Source organism: Tursiops truncatus, chromosome 8 (genome assembly GCF_011762595.2).
Source record: "Tursiops truncatus isolate mTurTru1 chromosome 8, mTurTru1.mat.Y, whole genome shotgun sequence".
Lineage (NCBI taxonomy): Eukaryota > Metazoa > Chordata > Mammalia > Artiodactyla > Delphinidae > Tursiops > Tursiops truncatus.
The window spans coordinates 4,428,335-4,444,805 of NC_047041.1; the positions used below are offsets into that span (position 1 = coordinate 4,428,335).

Consider the following 16,471-nt stretch of genomic DNA (forward strand, 5'->3'; position numbering starts at 1 on the left):
GTCTAATCTTCATCTTCCGTCCATTCCATACCTCCATCTGTATTATACTTTGTACCATATGTGTGTAACCATTACATTGAACAAACACAGTTTACGGAAGGTACTCAGAATCCATTTTATTTTTGTCTTCCACCATCCTCATAAATTTATTCTGTGGGGTTAATCCTCCAGCCTCTTGAAGGGCAAGTCTTAATAACTTTTCTAGTTACTTTCAGGGAATAGAAACATTATTTTCGAGAACTAATAAATTTAATTCAGAGTTAAAGGTTTTCTTCTTTGCCCACCTCAGGCCTACTCTAGGTCTGCAGTGGAAAGTGAGGTTTGTTTGCCTTCCTTTTTCTTTCTGTTTTTCCTCTCTGCCCTTTTATTCCTCCTCATTTGCTGACTGTGGTTTCTGGACCCTCCAGGATTGAGAGAAGCCAGGATTGAATAAGAAAAGGTCTTTAATAACAGTAGCAGCAGCGGCTGATGTTTCTGTAGCATTTATTTCGTGCTAAGTACTGTTAAAAGCACTTTATGTGTATCAGGCCAGTTAATGCTCAGAGCTCTCTGAAGTAAGTTCTGTTATCCCTGTTTCACTGCTGAAGAAATTACGGTGAAGTTTGGTGACTTGTCTAAGGTCCCACTGCTACACATGGCGGTACCAGGATGTGCAACCCAGCATTTGGGCACCAGAGTCTCTTCAGCCACTTCGGGCGTTGCTTTTATATACTGTCGGGAGATGGTAAGCATACTTCGTAGTCTTGGCCAGAGTTTAAATCAGACTTGTATCCATTAGATTTTTTTCAAGTGTGACACATTTTCTGTAGACCTGAAACAAAGGGCAAATTTGCCTTAACCCCTTTCCATTACTGGGGAGTAGAAGGGAGTGGGAGAGGGTTTGAAACTCACAACACACCGATCACTCGGCAAAGTCCTTTCCTAATATTTAACTCTTTGAACGTTGAAGGTGGGTATAACTCAAGGTTGAAACTAAGTTTTCCCCTGCCTCCATGTCCAGGTGGCCTTGCACCTCACTTTGGATGCAGTATCTGTTGTTTGGGGCCTCCACCCAAACCAAGATTGAAATGTTCTCCAAATATAGTATTTAATTTCTTGCTTTCACACCTGTGTTCATGCAGATGGTCCCTGGATTATGAGTATCACTTGCTTGAAGGCATGTTCCTCCCTGAACCATGTGATCCCGATCAAACTAAGTGCTCCTCATGGCCTGGCTTTTAAAGAAGCCAGTTTACTGGGGTACAGCAAATGAACAAAAATCTTCCAAATAAAGCTTTCCCATTTTTTTCCCTCTTCATCTCGTTCCTGTGAGAGAGAAATCAGCAGATATGTTAAATGGTAGTTTGGTCAGATCAGTCTTAGCTGCCTGGTGTCTCGTTGTGATTGCTTGTCTTTGGGAAAGCGCACAGGCAGATTTATATTTGAGATGTCGCCTCTGATTGGTCAGGGTAGTTACTTCAGCGGCCTTACCTGGCTGGCTCGGCCCAGAGCTTCATGCCATTTATTGTGTTATCAGACTAAGAAGAACCTCAGATTGGTCATTTTGTCTTCTCATGTTGGGATATTCAGTGAATTTTTTATATTTATTGAGCTGGAAATCTTTAGGGTGTCTTTTTTAAATCTTTTCCCCTTCACATGTACATTTACTTACAAAGAACATTCGAAAGTGATGTTTATGTAGTGGATTGATGTTTGAACTGACGACCTCTGCATGCCCACATTTAGAGTAACTTATAGTGCCATTAACAACAATTTGCCAGTACAGTGCACACACTGTACGCAAGGCACGTCAGGATGGTGAGCGCTCACTGAGATCGTGTGAGGTCCCATGAAAGCCTGGCACTCTCCTCTGCTTTATCACCTGGCAGAGCTCTACTTTCATTACTCCCTGCCCTCCATGGTGCCTCTCCTGCCCTGCACGTTCAGAATTAAATTTTTCTTTGTTTGCTTTCACATAGCACTAGCTGTGTAGTTTTAATTAGGTACATGTGTCGTCTTCATAAAGACTGTACGTTTTCTGTGTTTTTTTGGCTGCATTGGGTCTTCGTTGCTGCGCGTGGGCTTTCTCTAGTTGCGGTGAGCGGGGACTTCTCACTGCTGTGGCTTCTCTTGTTGTGGAGCATGGGCTCTAGGTGCGTGGGCTTCAGCAGTTGTGGCATGTGGGCTCACTAGTTGGGGCACACGGGCTCAGTAGTTGGGGCTCGCGGGCTCTAGAGCTCAGGCTCAGTAGTTGCGGCGCACGGGCTTAGTTGCTCTGTGACATGTGGGATCTTCCTAGACCAGGGCTCGAACCCATGTCCCCTGTATTGGCAGGCGGATTCTTAACCACTGTGCCACCAGGGAAGCCCAAGACTGTAAACTTAATGAGGTCAAGGACAATGTTTTATTTTTAATTGTGTTCCTCTCTTTACATAATAAAGTTCCTCACATCTAATCAGTCGATTATTGAATTAAGTTTTCAATAGTATAAACAAAATCAGTCAGTAGTATGATTTGACTGTCAGAATACCGGGTCTAGTCTTACCAATATTTGTACCCAGACAAGGGAGGTAAAAATAGTAAAGTTATGCTCAAGTTATAATCCTGCCATACCTATCATATTGTGTACAACCCTGGGAACCAGTCTTAAAGGAGTACGGGAAATGGAGATTGTTGAGAGCATAGCAAGGATGTTCATCAAATTTTAAGGAGAACTTAAAAGGACAAGGGATGTTTAGCTTAAAGAATAGAACCTTAGGAAAGAATGGAATGTGATTGCCATCTTCAGTTTTTGAAAGCTTTTTCAAGGGGAAAGAAGAAGTAGACCTACTCTGCATGACTTTGGGGTTTGAACCAAGAGGAACTGAAACCCTAGGGTTTTGCAGCAGTATGGTGCTTTTTAAAAGAAAAAAATTGTTTAATGTGCAAAAAGAAGAGAATAAACACCCATAGTCTACCAGTGATTCCCTTGAATATGATGAAAGCTACCATCAATACACACATTCTGTGTGCAATTTCAGAAGGATCATGGCGCCCTTAGTGAATCCATGAATCTCTAGTTAAGACCTCATGTTCTCTTGTTCTGTGTGTGTGTGTGTACAAATATAAACATGTGTGTATATATTTCACAAAGATGATTATCGTCTATATACTCATCACATTTTTCTCTAAATACATAATAATGACCACTATTGAGTTTTCACTGGATTCAGTAATTGTGCATTCGTTTAATACTCAGAACCACACATTTTTCCAGGTCAGTTAAATATTCATGATCTTCAACACCATTTTTAACTGGTGGCTATATTTTTGAGACATTTGAAATCTTCTTTATCTAGAGATGATTTACAAAAAGTGTTTCCCCAAATTTGTTTTGCATTTATTTTTAGTACTTTTTTTTTTAAAAAGAAAAGTTATTTGTCTTAGATAAAATAATTGATGTACATAGCTATGTGGGGTTTTTTTGTTTTTTTTTTTTACATCTTTATTGGAGTATAATTGCTTTACAATGGTGTGTTAGTTTCTGCTTTATAACAAAGTGAATCAGTTATACATATACATATGTTCCCATATCTCTTCCCTCTTGAGTCTCCCTCCCTCCCACCCTCCCTATCCCACCCCTCTAGGTGGTCACAAAGCACCGAGCTGATCTCCCTGTGCTATGCGGCTGCTTCCCACTAGCTAGCTATTTTACGTTTGGTAGTGTATATATGTCCATGCCACTCTCGCTTTGTCACAGCTTACCCTTCCCCCTCCCCGTATCCTCAAGTCCATTCTCTAGTAGGTCTGTGTCTTTATTCCTGTCTTACCCCTAGGTTCTTCATGACATTTTTTTTTTCTTAAATTCCATATATATGTGTTTAGCTATGTGTTCTTGTATTGGAAAAGCAATCTAACAGTCAAAAGACCCAGATCTTAGCTTTGGTTGTCATTTGTTAGCCATTTAACTTCTCTGAGCATTAGTGTTTTCTTACCTTTATCAAGGGGCTAGTACAAGCCTCCGTGACTTTCACATAGAGGAGGTAAAAAGAGTTTAGGGGGAAAGTACTGTAAAAACTGTTATTTAAAAGTATTATTAGATTTGCAAAATTAAAAGTATTTAAGAATGTCAGTTTTTTACATTTTTAGTGAATAAATGTAAAATGTGATACAGGCAAACCAACTTTTTTTTTTTAAGGGAAAATCCAGTCAGTTGATTACTAAACATTATTTGTTTTATGAATTTTCTTTCAGGAAGGTGGTTTTATCGTGTTAGTAATCTAAACAGCAGTAGCTGCTTTCACTTGAGTGCTCACAACGTGCCAAATACTGTGCTCAGCATGTGCGGCGTGTATTGTCTCATTTAGTCCTTATAACAAACAGCCTTGGAGGAATTGTTGAAGAAAGAATGCAGACCTATCACGTCATAAAACTTAGACTCTTGGTCACTTGTATTTACTCACTTTATATCCTAAAAGAGGCAGGATAAAGCATTGAGGTTAAGAGTGTAGGTTCTGGAGCCAGCCTGACTGGATTTGAACCCTGGGTCTGCCACTTAATAATTTTCTGACTTCAGCAAGGTAGTTAACCTTTTTCTGTTAAATGGGGATAAAATGTACCTACTGGTAGAGACATCATGACAATCAAATTATCGAATGTGAAGCATTTAGAACTATATCTGGAAAATAGTATTCTATAATTGTCATTATTTGCAAATTATTATTATTTAAAACTATGCAGCTCATTAAGTGTGACATTAGCTCACGGACTCCACTGATAGGACACTTTAGGGGACAGATATAGAGAATGTATTTTAATATATTTCTTACCTTGAACTAACTTTCTCACTACCATCTTTCAGCTTGTTGATTTAGCATGGTGGCCTCATGAAAACGATCTAAATCACCTTTTATTTCAGCTACTAAACCATCAATTAATGCTTATTTTATGTATCTTTTAGGACATTCTGATTCATTTGCATCCTTGAAGAGCATCGGTAGAAGAGGAAGGAAAAGATGGGTGTGAAAACATTTACTCATAGCTCTTCTTCCCATAGCCAGGAAATGCTTGGAAAGCTAAATATGCTTCGAAATGATGGACATTTTTGTGATATCACTATTCGTGTCCAGGACAAAATCTTCCGGGCACATAAGGTGGTACTAGCAGCTTGCAGTGATTTCTTTCGCACCAAACTTGTAGGCCAAGCAGAGGATGAGAACAAGAATGTGTTGGATTTGCATCATGTCACAGTGACTGGCTTTATACCCCTTTTAGAATATGCTTACACAGCCACTCTGTCAATTAACACAGAAAATATCATTGATGTTCTAGCTGCAGCCAGCTATATGCAAATGTTCAGTGTTGCTAGCACCTGCTCAGAGTTCATGAAATCAAGCATTTTATGGAATACACCCAACAGCCAACCAGAAAAGGGTCTAGATGCTGGACAAGAAAATAACTCTAACTGCAATTTTACGTCTCGAGATGGAAGCATTTCTCCAGTGTCTTCAGAGTGCAGTGTGGTAGAAAGAACCATTCCTGTTTGCCGAGAGTCGAGGAGAAAGCGCAAAAGCTACATTGTTATGTCTCCTGAAAGTCCTGTGAAGTGTAGCACACAAACAAGTTCTCCACAGGTATTGAATTCTTCAGCTTCCTACTCAGAAAATAGAAATCAACCAGTTGACTCTTCTCTAGCTTTTCCCTGGACTTTTCCTTTTGGAATTGATCGAAGGATTCAGCCTGATAAGCTTAAGCAAGCAGAAAATACCCGGACTTTAGAATTACCTGGCCCATCTGAGACAGGTAGAAGAATGGCTGATTATGTGACTTGTGAGAGCACAAAAACTACCTTACCTCTGGGTACCGAGGAAGATGTCCGGGTCAAAGTAGAAAGGTTAAGTGATGAGGAGGTCCATGAGGAAGTATCCCAGCCTGTCAGTGCATCTCAGAGTTCACTGAGTGATCAGCAGACAGTGCCAGGAAGTGAACAAGTCCAAGAGGACCTTCTGATTAGTCCACAGTCTTCCTCTATAGGTATAGTGTCTTCTATGTTTTCCATAATGCTATGAAGTCAAGTCTAGCTTTTCTTTTTTTAAAAGATTTAATTTAATTTTCTTTTTTTTGCCTGCGTTGGGTCTGTTATTTTTAATTAATTAATTTATTTATTTTTGGCTGCATTGGGTCTTCGTTGCTGCAAGCTGGCTTTCTCTAGTTGCGGTGAGAGGGGGCTACTCTTCGTTGTGGTGCGTGGGCTTCTCATTGCAGTGGCTTCTCTTGTTGCGGAGCGTGGGATCTAGGCACTTGGGCTTCAGTAGTTGTGGCTCACAGGCTCAGTAGTTGTGGCTCACGGGCTCTAGAGCGCAGGCTCTGTAGTTGTGGTGCACAGGCTTAGTTGCTCCGTGGCATGTTGGATCTTCCAGGACCAGGGCTTGAGCCCGTGTTCCCTGCATTGGTAGGCGGATTCTTAACCAATGCGCCACCAGGGAAGTCCCTGCGTTGGGTTTTTGTTGCTGCGCACGGGCTTTCTCTAGTTGCGGCGAGTGGGGGCTACTCTTCGTTGCGGTACATGGGCTTCTCACTGCAGTGGCTTCTCTTGTTGCAGAGCACGGATTCTAGGCATGCAGGCTTCAGTAGCTGTGGCTCGCGGGCTCTGGACCGCAGGCTTGGTAGTTGTGGCTCCCGGGCTTAGTTGCTCCGTGGCATGTGGGATCTTCCCGGACCAGGGATCGAACCCGTGTCCCCTGCATTGGCAGGTGGATTCTTATACACTGCGCCACTAAGGAAGTCCCTAAGTCAAGTATTTTTAAGTGCTTATTAGATAAAAGTTTGGTGCTGTATCCTATAGGAAGTATTAAGAAGAATAAAACATGGTAACTGGGTTTTTTAGATGGTATTAATACTACAATATTTTTTTAATAAGTTACCCACAGGGAGCAAAGAAAATAGTTGAACAGTATCTGATGGGACACATATATGATGGCACAGTTCATATGTCTGTGATTAGTGAATTACTTTCAATGCAAAAAATACCAGTTTAAAAAATCCAGTTAGTGTTTTATTCTTGATTAAAATATTTATTGAAAACTTAACCATGTGCCAAACTTGGGGATATATGATGAAAAAGACATATAGTGCCTGCATCTGAGGAGTTAATAGTCTAATTGGGGAAGCAGATGAGTAAATCAACAATCAGCACTAGACTAGAGGTAGGAACAATGTGTTACAGGTTCACTAAGGAAAGAGCAAGTTAACACTGTGTATTTGAGCTGGATCTTACATAATAAGTAGGAGTTTGCCCAGGTGAGGGAATGACATTTCTTTGAAAATGTATAAAAGCACAGAGGGGTAGAAGAACATTGCATATTTGATAAAGCAGTGAATTCAGTGCACAATGGTGTGAATAAAGCATGGAAGCCTACAAGTATAGAAAATAATGGGAAATAAGAAAAATGAGCAGTTGAGAACATGTTGTGAAAAGCCTTGAACACTAGTTTCAGCTAGGAGTGCATTCAACTGCGTATAACAGGATCCCTTCAAAATGGCTTAAACCAAATGGGATTTTATTATTATTGCATAAAATATTCAGAAATAGGAAGTCCAGGACTGGTAGAGTGGCTCTACAGTGACCTAGGCCCCTTATATTTTTATAATCCACCGTCCTTAGTTTGTCATCCGTATATTTATTGCTTCATGGTTATAAGATTTTTGCTTCATCTTTAGCCTCATATTCTAGAAAGGGGTAACTCTTGTATGGAATATGTTCCTAGAAGTCCCCAAAAAACTTCTGCCAGTTTATGTCACGTCATCTTTCCTAGCTGCAAGAGAATCTGGGAATACATGTATATTAGTTGGGTATGTAACTGCCTCACAAAATTACAGGAGAATGGATATTGTATGCAACTAGCAGTGTCTACCACAGCTTGGCCAAGCAAGCTTGGGTTTTATCCTAGTGGTAATAAAGAGTCTGCCTTAAATGAATGAAAAATAAAACATTTACAGATATTTTAGGAAAATGAATTTGATATTGGTCAAATTCATAGGGGGTTGGCTGGGGAGAGACAGTCCAAAAACCAGTAACAGTACAGTTGTCTTTGTATGAATGAAGATGCTTAGCATAATACTATAAAGAAAATGGGTATTAAGAGACTTTGTAAAGGAAGAATCATTACTACCTGATGATATTGAATATGTGGTTTGAGGGAATAAGAGGGTCAGGGTACCTGGATGACCAGGAAAATACTGATAACATTTTATTATATTCATTGATTATAAGTCACAGTTTTTCATATTTTATTATCTCTAAATTCAAATATGTTTTGCAATTAATAATCTTTACAGTTACTTTTTCTTTCTTAATGGTACAAAAAATAACGGTAGTTGTACACTCGATAGGAATCTATTAGATGCCATAACTACTATGAAAATCATTGGGAGGAGGTGGGAGCCCAGTTTTAAGAGTAAGTCAGCAAGATTTGTTCCATGTGAACCATGCTTGGGTGATGACCAGGCAACATGCCACAGAGCCGTTGAAAGGCAGGGTGGGTGAGATCAAGACTGGAGATTACCAGTTTAGGACTTTTAGCAGTGACAGATTGACTCTCAACAGGAAAATGTGTGTGTAAGAGCGAAAGCCAGAGAACTGATCCTTGAGAAGTATCTATGTTCAGGGAGAGAAGAAAACCCAACAAAGATCAATAAAGAGGTTTTCTCCCAAAGATTGGAGAACCAGGAGGGCCCCTTACCTTTGTTAATTTCTTGGATTTTGATCCACCATATGAGTTTCCCAGGGCTGTCACAGCAGCCGCCACACACTGGGTGATTTAAAACAAGAGAAATTTATTTCCTCACAGTTCAGAAGGCTAAAAGTCTGAAATTATGGTGTTGGCAGGGAAGGTTGTAGGGAAGGATCATTTGCTTCTTCCTAGCTTCTGACAGTTACTAACATTCCTTGACAGTCCTCAATGTGTAGCTGCATCTCTCCAGTTTCTGCTTCCATCTTTATGGGGCCTTCCCTCTGTCTCTGGCTTCAGCACCACATCTCCCTTCTAAGGACACCAGTCATTGGATTATGGCCCACCCTACTCCAGTATGACCTCATCTAACTTGATACATCTGCAGAGACCCTATTTCCAAATAGGGCTATATTTACAGGTGCTAGGGGTTAGGACTTGAGTATGTCTTGGGCGGGGGCGGGGGGGGGACACAATTCTACTCATATACCTACTAAAGATAATATTCCGAAATTTGGGACAAGATACTTGTGCTTTTCAAGTGACCACACACTCAGTAATATATTTGATGGCAGGAGATCCTAGCTATTTGACAATGTGACCAAGTTTTTGTTAAATTACTAACATGTTTAATCTTGGAAACACCTTGGTACCTTCTGAATAATGAACTAATAAGTAATTACTATTTTAATTATTTATCTGAGAACTTAGAAGCCAAATATTAATCTGAGTATCTTTCTAACTAAATTTGTGAAATAGCCTTATTAGATATGTGAAATAGCCTTATTTTACCACTCAAGTATATCTAATCAGTTCACCTTTTGCCTTTATTATATTATTAACATGATTAAATAGAGAAGTTAGGAGCATAAGTAGAATAAGCCTTTCAGTTTTATAAGAATACTTCCTTTCCAATATATACTATTACAAATGTAGGTTCTGTTACAAAGCAGACATACAAAGAACTCTGATCTGAATATCATATAATCAGATAATCCAAATTAGGGTTTTTTTCCCTTGTCTTCATAGCAGATGTACTAATCACTCTCAACTAACCTATCTTAACTCCAAATCTGTACACCAAAATAAAGCCCTACAGAAAAAAGTTAAATTCCTCAGGTATACTAGGCAGTGAAAAAATGTAGGAGGGAGAAGAGGAAGATGTATGTGGTACTTTTTTTCCATATTCCATAAGAATACTTCATAAGAGTACTTAATTTTACTAACTTATTAAAGATGATATATAGCAGGTAGTTTGTCATTCTAGAGACTGAGAGTATAATACTGAATATACTCATTATAAAGAAAACAAACAAAAAATACTCCTTATGAAATTCTAAAATAATAATTTAATTACTCATGAAATTAATTCAAATAAGATTTTACCTGTTCTTTTTATTGCCAGTTGCCCAGCAAAAAGTTATAAAATCTGACACTCCCAATAAATACAATAAGTACAGCAAATTTAAGAGAGAAATAATTGCTAAGTTTAGATTGGGTCTTGCTTCTCAAAAAGCTGGCCATCTATATCTGGTATGGTTTAAGGAAAATTTGTTTAAGTGAGAAGGACTTCATGATAGGGCTTCATTATTTGTCTTGAAGTATTCGATTATCTGTATACACCAAAGATAAAATAGTTTTAGATAATCCACAGTTTACTATGCTAATGAAGAAATTCAGGGGTTTTTCCTAGACTCTAAAATCTGCCGTTAAAAGAGAAGTGACTGTTATGAGGGTCAGTTAAGATGTTGAGAAATTTGACGGTTTGTGTATGAATAGTGAATAAACTTGTTGAGGTGAGCAGTTAGAATGATGGAAGAATTTGCGACACTGAGCATATATGCAGTATAGCATAATGATTAAAAATTCAGGACTTGGAGTCAGGCAGGTTTGGAGTCTGCTACCAGTTTCTGCCACTTACTAGATGTGTGACTTTGAACAAGTCACTGAACCTCACCAGGTTTCCATAACCATAAAGTAATGGTAGTATTACCTCTCTATTAAGTATGTCAGTGCTCTCCAGCAAGACCACCAGGAACACACCTGTAGTTGAACAAGTTGGGGTGGTGGTTTTAATACCTGAAAATCCCAAACAGTTACTTAAATATACAGAATGAGTTAGTGTGCAGCGGGCATGTGTAAACCCTGTGTCCAACATAGAAGTAGTATCCTAGTAGTGGGCGTATTGGAATGTAAGTATCATTCATTACAGCAAGAGTGAGCCAGTTTTGGTCCCTTAAAATGGACAGATTCCTTAAGTGGAGTTAAATAGTTCCTGCAAGCCAGGCTCAAGTATCTCTGAAGAGAACGAACTGGCTATCATAATCAGGATGGTCCCAGGATTAGTGTCTTTCTGACTGAATAGGTCTTGCTGTTAGGATTGTAATGACTTCAGCAGAAACATGTTAATTTGAGGTCAGGGTCCATTTTTCTATGGCCGAAGCCTGGGATATGATATAATATTCCCTATAAAAGGGAATCTGCCTTCTGTAGTGCTTAAAAGAACAGTTATTAAGTTTTTGTCAGCAGGGTCAGATGGAGGATAATAGATCCAGCAATCTGTTAAATTCAGATTAGTAACTATGGTCTGGGGTGGGGGGGAAGTACAAGAGTTTTGTTTTTCCTTAAGTGGCAGAAGGAGATCTTAGGAGTTCAGAAACAATAGGATGAAGATGAAAGATCGTATTGGTTTTAATAGTCAAGATTAATAGTAAAGAGTACTGAAGAATCAGAAAATTAATCTGATTTTGTCATCTTGGGTAGGAGCTGTCCATTTTGAAGTCAGTATCTTCTGGAGAATTCCTTAGAAGGAATGGATGCACAGGAGTTGGAAGGGTGTGATATGTGTCTTTTAAGTTGGGAAACATGAATCCAATGAATGCCACCTCAAACCGTTACCACTGAATCAGTTGTTAACAATATCTGATCAGTTCCTTTCTATTGATAATCAATGGAGAGTTTTCTCTGGTGGCATCTTTTCCAGAAAACCAAAACTCCAGATTTTAAATCATTCATAAGCTCTTCTCTGTTTGTGATAAACCTGGGGTATCATTGTAGTATCAGTGTAGAACCTAAGATTTAAACCAAAATTCCCACTTGAAAAAGGCAGCCTACTATCAACTCATAAGGAGTCGACTTGTGGGTCGTAGAGATGATTTGTCTTATTGCTATCAAGGCTCTTGGCAGTACTTAAGACTGTGGAAGTTAAGAGGGTTTTTAAGTGCTTTGATAAGTATAGTTTTAAGATCTCATGTGTTCTCTTTATTTTTCTCTTGAAGTTTGTGGGTGATGGGGACAGCGGAGAGTCTGAGTAAAAGATCAGCTTATAGAGTTCTTTCAGAGCAACATCAGTGTAATGTGTGGTCCTGTTACTTGAGAATAGTTGGGATTTCCCCAATCAGGAATACAGAATCTATTAATTTTTCTTTTGCCGTTACAGCATAGCTGTTCAGCATGAGGACGCCTCAATCTACCCTAAAAATAAACAATCATCAAACAAACTCATAGCTCATTTGGAGGTGTTTAAAGATGTACATCAATGCTTGGTTCCTATCTTTGTCTTACCAAGGTTGTGTCATCGCTGGGAAGGCCATACACTGGAAATACCCATGGGGGTAGCTCTTGAAATCCCTGCCCCAGTGTTGGTACAATATTGATGTATCTCAGATGGACAATCTTGTTCATGTCGGAAGCTCCCTGCAAAATGGCTACTTCCAATTCCAAATTGTCCTTGGTGAAATTGAGTCAATTGAGAGATAAGTGTAACGTGTTAGGATTATGGAGAAAACATGAAGGAAACAGATGTTTGGCCTGGAAGAGATGCAGTTTCAGATTGAGATGACTCATAAGAACTGCAGTGGTCCATAAGAATAATGCTTGTGTAACTTTTTATTTCCAGTCGCAGAGGCCAGGGACCAGATGAAGCCTCCTGGTTCTGGGCATTTGAAACTAAGCAAAGCAGTTCACACAAAGACAAAATTGAAGTCAAGTCCTAATAAGGTTTTTTTAAACATCTTTATTGAAATACAACTTACATATCATAAAATTCGCCCATTTAAAGTGTATACTATAGTGGTTTTTAGTATATTCACAGAGTTGTGTAATTATCCCCCCGAAAGGAAACCCTGTACCCCTTAACAATGCCTCTCTTCTAGTCCTACCCCTATCCTACCCCTATTAGTAGGCAACTACTAATACACTGTATAGATTTGCCTGTTCTGGACATTTCATATAAATGGGAGTATGCACTGTGTAGTCTTTTCTGACTGACTTCTGTCACTTTCTGTTATATTTTCAAGGCTCATATATGTCATACCTTGTAAAGTTTTGAAATGTTTTTGCCAGTCGGAGATCTTCTGAACTCAGCCTCCAGGGCCAGTTCAGATGGACCAGTCTGGTCTCTGTCCATCCTCTCATTACAGTGTATTTCTCTTGTAGACAAGAGTCAACACTAGATAGATAGATCATAGGAGCAGGTGTTAGAAGGCCAGAAAACAGTTTTGTCAGGGAACAATGACAAGTCCAACTGGATAAACAAAATATTCCCCAAAGACCTTTTTCTAGGAAAGCAAAATAAGCCCAACATTGAAAGGCTTCAGTGAAATATTTGAGCTCACTTGAGCATGAGCTTACCTCCCGGCCAGAAGCAGGTTGCACCTCAGAAGGACTTTTAGATATGCACTCTGTTGTCGAGGTTCCCAGTGCAAGGCAGAAAGACCTTCAGCCAAATCTCGATGAGCCCTTCATTTCTGCCAATGCGCTGTTGCCAGAGGCCACCAGGAGCATACCTGGTTAAACAAGTTGAGTTCAGTACCCATTTGAAGTGTGGGAGGTCACACACCATGGGGTCTTTCGGGCTTCTCAATAAGAGGGTGTTAGAAAGGACTTATTAGAGGATTTGGGCTTGTGTTACGTGATTTCAGGACAGCTGCAAGAACAAAGGATTGTTTGTTCAATCCAATTCAAGTAAGTGGGATTTGCTCGGGGACTGGTGATGTCGGAAAGCATAAATAACTCTGTGACTGAGAATCTTAACAAATATCTAGGAATGCAGACCAAAGTAAACCTAAAGCCAGCAGGGACTTCCATTAGCTAGAAGGGGGAGGTTTGGTATTTTTGTGATTGCACAGTGACCTTGTTTTTGTCTGTGCTTAAAAAAATTATGTGTTTGAGACCAGTGTGATTGGGTCTGATGTTGGTGTTCTGCAAGATTGTTTTATGTCCAACAGAAAACACTAGGCCTAGCTGTGAATACCAGGCCCACTCCTAAGTGTCAGTGTCAGGCCAGTTCCTCTTTCTCAAGTATGAAATAAGTTGTTTAAAACATATAGAACTGTGGCTGGAACATGGTAAAAGCTCAGTAGTGGCTGGACCACTGTAATTATTTTTCACCACCAGAATGGTTTTTGTAAGTGTCTTAAGTACTTAAACAACGGTTAGCGAAAACAGAAATCAGTTTGATGGAATAGAAGCTATTATACAGCACTCCTTAATGATGGAAGAGAGTAGATTCTCTCTTGATAAAATAGCCCTTAACATGCAAAGCTGATTGTCTCTATAAATCCGCTTTACTGTTGTATAAGAGAGAGGGTTCTATTCAGAATTCTTAGTCCTCATTACCACTGAGAGCAGAATCCCTATACTTTATTTATTTATTTAATTTTTATTTATTTATTTATTTATTTGGCTGTGCTGGATCTTAGTTGCAGCATGCAGGATCTTTAGTTGCAGCATTCGGGCTCTTTTAGTTGCGGCATGCAGGATCCAGTTCCCTGACCAGGGATCGAACCTGGGCCCCTGCATTGGGAGTGCAGAGTGTTACCCACTGGACCACCAGGGAAGTCCCAGAATCCCTATAGTTTAGAAAGGAAACTTCTTTTTTTTTTTTTTTTTTTTTTTTTTTTTTTTTTGCGGTACGCAGGCCTCTCACTGTTGTGGCCTCTCCTGCTGCGGAGCACAGGCTCCGGACGCACAGGCCCAGCAGCCATGGCTCATGGACCCAGCCGCTCCGCGGCATGTGGGATCCTCCCAGACCAGGGCACGAACCTGTGTCCCCTGCATCTGCAGTTGGACTCTCAACCACTGCGCCACCAGGGAAGCCCGGAAACTTCATTTTAATAATTTAAGAAACATCACTATCACCTCAGCAAAGTAAAATTGCTGGTATAGCCTGCTATTAAATCAGTTCAATTAAAATTCCAATTAATATGGTTACTTGTGCTGTCATGGGCAGAAACCACCGTCTCAGGAAAAAGTTTACAAGATTTATTTGTGCTGATGGTTACGTAAGTGATATAACACTATGTGTTATAATGTCCACAGTATGGATAGATTTCTAAAAGTCTGTTTTAACTCTTAATTTAGCTTGGTGTTGTTTTTATTTTTGGCACATTTAATGTGCCATGGACTAGAAGAGAGTACCCTTTGTTTTACTTTCCACGCTTTCTATCCATCAGATTAGGGATCTAGAGGCCAAGGTTTAGATATTTTAGAATGGAAATAGATTTAAGAGGGACCATCTGCTAGATATGTCTCGTACTCCATTTTAGTTCTTTTTGACCAGCCTTTTAAGCAGACTCCTGGTAACACCAGAATCAATCCAAAGCACAGTGGGTTTCATTTCCACCTCACCATGACCCCACTCCCTCCTAAAAGTATTACAGTTTACTTGATGGTGAAATTTCAGTTAGATCAGTCTTCCTGGCCTGCCCTAATCACACCTTCAGGCCTTTTTTGCAAGTCTTTACCTATAAGCTTTAATGTTGCCTGCGTTCTGAAGAACTGCAGAATACTATAAAGTAGATTTTTGTGTGTGTCCATGGTGTCCAGATCCAAATACCTGGATTTTTCCAGTTTTTAATCCTAGGACAGATTGAAATGTTAGTGTTTAGTTCCCTCTTTAAGGAAAAAAGTGACAGTGGGAAGATATTGACAAGTGAACAGCTCTTTCTTAAGCAAAATGCAACATTATCTGGTCCTCCAACCCACATCTGGTTTAAAAACAAATGAGAAGGATCAGGAATAAGTTGGATAAATAGGCATAGGGGAAAAGCATAAATGTTTCTTGATAGTAAGGGAATAAGAAAAGAAAAGGCATGCACAGGAATGCCAAACACACACCAGTAAGGGTGAGATGGGGGTGAGGGGACAGGAGGAATAGAGGTGCAGTTAGGGATGAATGTAAATGCATAGGGTCTTGTCTTCTTTCAAAAACCTCTATCAGGGCTTCCCTGGTGGCGCAGTGGTTGAGAGTCCGCCTGCCGATGCAGGGGACACGGGTTCGTGCCCCGGTCCGGGAGGATCCCACATGCCGCGGAGCAGCTGGGCCCGTGAGCCATGGCCGCTGAGCCTGCGCGTCCAGAGCCTGTGCTCCGCAACAGGAGAGGCCACAACAGTGAGAGGCCCGCATACCGCAAAAAAAAAAAAAAAAAAAATCTCTATCAGTGTATTAGAACACAGTATAACAATTGGTGTTCTTGATGATTACCGTGAGTCATCAAGAAACAAGAAAAGAATTATATTTAGTATTATTTATTTAAGAAGTCAAGGCAAAATACAACTGTCACAAATTTTCTAGTGCAAATTATTTAATAAAGTAAGCTTGGATGCCTTAAAAGGGATTCGGTTAGTTTTTTGGAAAATTTTACTTAAGTAGAAAATGTAATCGGTTCCTAATGTCAGCAAATTCAAGTGTTCCAAGGGGGAAAACTGAAGTATCGGATTCAAAATTTTCACTGGGAGGAAGTTTCATCCTGTGTATCTGTTATCAGATGATATTTATTAAA

At 39.7% G+C, this 16,471-nt stretch overlaps 1 protein-coding gene across 12 annotated transcripts in view; it reads left to right on the forward strand.

Moving 5' to 3' along the window:
* Positions 1-16,471, forward strand: part of ZBTB44 (zinc finger and BTB domain containing 44) — a 71,646-nt gene that overhangs the window by 36,139 nt on the left and 19,036 nt on the right. For 9 of the 12 annotated variants that reach the window (XM_033861781.2, XM_073807977.1, XM_033861780.2 and 6 more), the window contains one exon: positions 4,919-5,991. The exons of the other annotated variants lie outside the window; for them this stretch is intronic. In XM_033861781.2, coding sequence (XP_033717672.1) covers positions 4,974-5,991 — 1,018 coding nt within the window. In that variant the 5' untranslated portion in view covers positions 4,919-4,973. The remainder of the gene's footprint in view (positions 1-4,918; positions 5,992-16,471) is intronic. 12 annotated transcript variants of the gene reach the window in all.